This window comes from Rhipicephalus microplus, chromosome 8 (genome assembly GCF_043290135.1).
Source record: "Rhipicephalus microplus isolate Deutch F79 chromosome 8, USDA_Rmic, whole genome shotgun sequence".
In the NCBI taxonomy this organism is placed as follows: domain Eukaryota; kingdom Metazoa; phylum Arthropoda; class Arachnida; order Ixodida; family Ixodidae; genus Rhipicephalus; species Rhipicephalus microplus.
The window spans coordinates 60,814,457-60,820,160 of NC_134707.1; the positions used below are offsets into that span (position 1 = coordinate 60,814,457).

Genomic DNA, 5,704 nt, shown 5'->3' on the forward strand with positions numbered 1-5,704 from the left:
TCTTCCGTTTGACATGGCCTAATGTCTCAGCCGAAAACGGACAACATGGTTGCCCTAATCGTGATGTGAAGGAAATAACAAGCCCAGTGTCCTTTCCATACAATAAGCATACGATGTCTCATTGAATAGGAAAATGCTTGAATACTCTTCTGCCTACCACGGTGGCTCCGTCGTTAGGGTGCTCGGCCGTGGACCCAAAGGTCACCGTGGATTCGATCGCGGCGGTCGCATTTCGGTGGGGCCGAAATTGCAGAGGCCCGTATACTGCACAATGTCAGTGCTCATTTTAAGGAAAGTTATGGTCAAAATTTCCAGAGCCCTCCACTAACAGCATTTCTCATAATCATATCACGATTTTGAGACATTACACTCCAAATAATATTCAAGACGATAGTCTTATTTTGGGATACGTGAACCGAAAATTTTGGTCCGTTTTTCTGTCTCACGAAACGATTCAACCACCCGGCCAAAGCTAAAGCCCTTGCTGAACGCCCATCTATCTTGAACTGGTGGCTGCGTTCATACTTGCAAACATAGTCAATCGACTAGCGAATATTGCGCAGGACGCAATATGCGCAGGACGAAAATGAACAGTTTAGATATGAGCTACTTCTTTAGTAGGAATACGAAGAGTTGAATCCCATCAGAATAAAGACGATGAAGGAATCGGTGAAAAAAAAAACTGCTATCGCTTACCGATCACGCCTTCTCAAGCGCTGTTTTTTTTTTGTATGGCCTCCACAACCCACAAGAATGCTGTAGATTGTATACATGAAGTGGTTATGCAAATGATCTGTCTTTCTAAAAATCATTCAATCACACGAACTTGCCAGAATGAAAAACAAAAACTGCCAATTCGATTGATAATCGAACGCCTCATATACGTTACGCCTCATATATAGCGGTAAGAGGCACTGCATATATACGAAACAGTAGAAATGAAAAACGAAGTTATGAAAAATTGGCAGATCCCTCCGTGGTGGTTTGCGCCAAGACTCTTACGAACAACCAACCACGTGCACTGGAAATCAATGATATGCGAAGCACGAATGAGGAAGGTTGATATGTCACTTTAAAATCAGCACAACTTTACGAGGTGGAGGTAAATGATGGCGTATATGACTTCCGCGTCATGATTATCATGTTCGCGCCTGGCATTTTTGTTCATCGTCCATTCACGTCTCGCAATGTCAAATTTGGTATATCTGAAGCTGACGAAACGGCCACGAGCACGCTATGAGTGTAGCATGCAGTGATGTTTTACATGACACGCATGTCGTGATTATCTTGTTTGGACGTGCCATTTACCTTCGTCGTCTATTCACTTCACGTAACACCAAATTTGGTATATGTGAAACTAGCGAAACGGCCACGACCACGCTTTGAACGTAGCATGTCGTCATGTTTTACATAACAGGCACATCCTGATTATTATGATTGCACGTGTCGTTTACCTTCGTCGTCCATGCACGTCACGTAATAGCAAATTTGGTGTATGTGAAGCTAGCGAAAAGACCGCGAGCACATCATGAGCGTGGCTCGCAGTCATGTTCTTACAAGACACGCATGCGACGATTTCCACATGAGGGCCTGTAAATTATGTTCGCCATGCAGTCATGTCGTGCCATACCAGTTTTGCTATATTACATGTGGACGAAATGACCGCAGTAACAGCAAGACCAAGACATGTAAATCACGACATTCGTGGCATACATGTCATGATTTTCATGAAATGGCTAGTTAGTTATGCCTGTCATAGAGTCATGTTATGTCATACTAAATGTGGTATATATCCCGTTATCCAAACGGCCAGAAGAGCTTAAAGTCGCAGGCAGCTAAATAGATAGATAGACAGATAGGGTCAAACTCGCCGAAGCTCGCTAAGAAATGCTTCGCATTAAGATATGAAAGATCCTGGTTTATAAACACCTCTCGGACATTACATCACAGTCCTTAAGCGCGTGGATGTACGGCTGCTTGTATTTTTTTTCATCAGAATGACGCTCCTTTAAGGTAAATCCATTATCAGACACGTGACCATTGGCCAAGTAAGCACGTGCATTAAAGTCCTTGCGGCGAGGCATTGCATTGCAATCCACCGCCAACGCTCGAACGAAGCGGAGCCTGTCGCCGCACTCCTGAAAAAAAAAAAGTATGTTCAAACGCCCCATCGGACAGGAAGCTTTTTAACCTCAGGCTCGACATCCGACTAGCGGGAGGTGAACGCAAGCTGCTTCACTTCACCCTTCCAGGTCGCATCTTCGCCGCGCGTAGGAGATACGACCAACGTTTTCATCACCACAGCAAGTACACTGAGGGTTCCCTCTAGCCACAGGACAACACTCTACGCAACATTCAGCTTCCGTAGGCGCCTTCAGGGTCACTGGCAACCATGGCGTACGTGGAGGTACTGTGCTCGCACCTTTCGAGAGTGCCACAACACGAACTGCGATGCCTGGACAACGACGGCTTCACCGACCTTCCGAAGCTCGCCGACAAGTCTGTACCAGAAGCAGTCAGCGCGGTCCGCGCCCATCTGGAATCTATAGCCGCTCTGCGCGACCGTCTGGACTGCGCGGCCCACCTATTCACCTGTATGGCCGGCCTGGGCGTCATAGGGTCCTGGGTTCTCTATCGCGCTGACCGTAGGGAGGACCCCACTGATATCGTCGGCGACATCCTGAAAAAAATGCGGCAGAGACGCGTCCACGGCGTGCTCGCCAAGGCGACGGAAAACGTCTGTTGCACCTGCCTGCTCGTCCCCGAAGAAGAGAGAGGCAGGGACTTCAGGCCTTACTTGTTCGTCGACTGGTACACAAAGCCCTGCGTAGCCATACACGAAACTCCCGACTTACATTCGCCGTTACTCGAAACCGTCCTCCGACAGACGTTGGGAAATCCGCCACGAAGCTACCGTTGCGGCGTTTATCGAGACCTGAGGTCGCTGTATGCTGGCGTCCTCCAATTGTTCCCGTGATGCAGCCGCCGACTCTCACCCATGCCGTCCGTGGGCAACGTGGTAAACTGCCTCTCCTTTTCGGCCACCGACTTTATACCGTAAGTCATTTTTGCAGGCTATTCCCTTTCTATGTATGGCATAGTTGCCCTGCCAAGAGAATTTAAGCCCCTGATCCGTGTAGCCAACGTCACGAACAGGTAGGTCTGCTTTCGCGAATAGTGACTGCGTAGATGTGGTTAAACACGTTCACTTTTAATTATACCATTATTGATGTAGCGTTCCTTGGACAATGCTGAATTTAGCGTACAATTATCAAGCACGAAAAATTATGTGGTGCGGTTTCCTTGATTTATACACTTCTGCTTAATTGAACGTAACGCTCAAAACAAAATACTCATTGAACAGTCATTGCTACTAACATCTCTGCTGAACGTGGTTCCGCGGCCATTAACGTCGGGACACACAGCGATGCTTGCAAGCCCGACAGTCTTTTTCTGCGCCCTTGAATTCAATATCCCTGTCACACGGGCACCCGTGAAGACCGTTCAACTCCCTCGTCTTTACGACAACGAAGATGCGGTCGCTGTCACACGGCCACCCTTACGCAAACGAAGTTGAACGGAGCATTTCGCAAAGGACGTTCAATGATCTCCCTTCGCAGCAAAACGAGGTACTCTCGTTCTCAGCAGTCTAGAGGTCAGAGAAAAATTTTGAGCACCAAGTGGCCGCAGTGAAAGAATAATACATTTTAGCAATATTAAACGTTCTTTCGTTGTAGTACTCATTCACAACGCGTGTTTGTTTACAATATTTACGCCCACCAGAGTTCACAACACAAAATGTGCGCTCACGAGGCAAGGAAGCATAAGAACTTTCGTACCAGGCATGTACACAGGCAACAAAACAACTAAAAGCACAATGTGGCCAGCGTCACTAGAAGCATTGCTACATTTAGCAAATGCGTTTTTATTTGAAATTATTTTTAATGGTTTGTTAGCCGCATACCTACTTAATAGGGCTTTTTTGTTAAAACCGCATAACGAGGATTCACAACAAAATCAATAGGGATTAAATTAGAATACTTATCCGAAAATCAAACAGCGCCAGCTGAGCCCCCTCGCGGCAACTGTTACAACCTTGTCATTGCCGTGTGACACTGCCACAACTCCTTCTCCGTCGAACCCCCTAGGGGAGATTTACGTTGACGGCGTTCAACGGAGTTTGGTGGTGGCCGTGTGACAGGGGTATATATATAACACTGCTTATTTCCGTAACGTCGATTACCAGTAGCGATTTGCTTGGGTTCATAACTGCCGTAGCCGGTTTATTGCGTTATCCACCGTGAATAACTATTTCATTTGCGAAACAATTCTTCATTGGTTGTCTTTCTTTCCAGCATCAAGACGATGTCATTTGACGGACCAAAATTTTTCATGAACTGTGCAGTTTGCCGAAACCACTTGACGACTTACAAATAACCACGCATCCCCATCGGACACTGCAGCCACGAAAATCTTGATAAGTACCACACCTGTTAATGCTGTAGTGACAGCTGTGTTGAACATTATTTTACTCAGTGTTCCATTTTTAATGTAAATTTCCACTTTCCTTTTAGCTTCATACATTAAATTTCTTGCTGCGCTCCTCTTCGAGCACCCCCTTTGTGTGTGTGTGAGCACCGCCTGGAAGAGGGCATCATCCTAAGCCTACCGTTCACCATCTGTTGTCACCTGCATAGCGGAACATTATCTTAATCTTAGCTGAGTGACGAGGCCTCGACAGAATGGCTTAATGTGCTCTATGTACATGTTCCTTCATAACTGTGACGAAGGCGATGAGAAAGGGACTTTGCACTTCGTGTCCAATGAAACATGTCGGGTCTTATGCAAGCCGACACATCCTGGTATTGACAAGTCGAATAAAGGAACCTTTATATGCGCCCATGCTTTCTCGTATATTTGCTTCTCAACTGTGTCTCTTGTGGCCAACCATATTCAAGCATTGTTGATATTTCTACTCTCCAACATAAGCGATCAACCCCCCCCCCCCCCCCCCGAGTATGCTTGTCATTTCTCAACAAGTTTCACGACGCTTCGCACTTTCCTGGCTCGGGTGACAGCGCAAGGTCTACCAAGTTGCATCTGCTCTAGCAGGACAGCCGAAACATCACATGGCGGAAACAGTGGGCTTTGCAAGCAGTGGAACGCCACGAATTATTTTCTTTTGAAAGAAATATACTTTCTTGGTGCGCAGAACGTTTCAGAAAGAAGACACATGGGACAGAGCGCACACTTGCAACCACTTCATTGCACAGATGGCGGCCGTATATATAAAGCCAAGAGTGCGAGAAGATGACCCACAGAAACAAAAAAATGATGGCGCATGTGCCAGAACATCCTATTATACGAATCTTTAAATTACGTTTAAGTGAGAAGATTTGTACTCATTGTCCGAATGGGGCTCTTACACACCCGGTTACCGCCTTGCGAATCAAAAACGCTTCATTTCCCGTACCCTATTGTCAATCTTGCCATTACTTCGCATTCATCAAGTATCGGGGTGCGCTCACAATTTGCACAGTCACTTTCCAGGTGGCCGCCCACTGATCCGCGCTTGAGATCCGCGTACTCCTTAAGAAGATAGTTCAGACATGCAGCATGCGTCTGACCGGTGTAGTATCGGCCACATGATAAAGCAAATCAATATACAACGCATACATTACATTCTACGAATATTTTTGCACGC

The 5,704-nt window shown here is 46.5% G+C and overlaps 1 protein-coding gene across 1 annotated transcript; it reads left to right on the forward strand.

Annotated features, from left to right (window-relative positions):
* The first annotated feature begins 2,107 nt into the window (after positions 1 to 2,107).
* LOC142768559 (uncharacterized) lies at positions 2,108 to 4,914 on the forward strand. The gene is made up of 2 exons (XM_075870556.1): positions 2,108 to 3,057; positions 4,356 to 4,914. Exon 1 carries the CDS (start codon positions 2,393 to 2,395, stop codon positions 2,975 to 2,977), a length of 585 nt encoding a protein of 194 aa, XP_075726671.1. The 5' UTR covers positions 2,108 to 2,392; the 3' UTR covers positions 2,978 to 3,057; positions 4,356 to 4,914.
* The last annotated feature ends 790 nt before the right edge of the window (positions 4,915 to 5,704 follow it).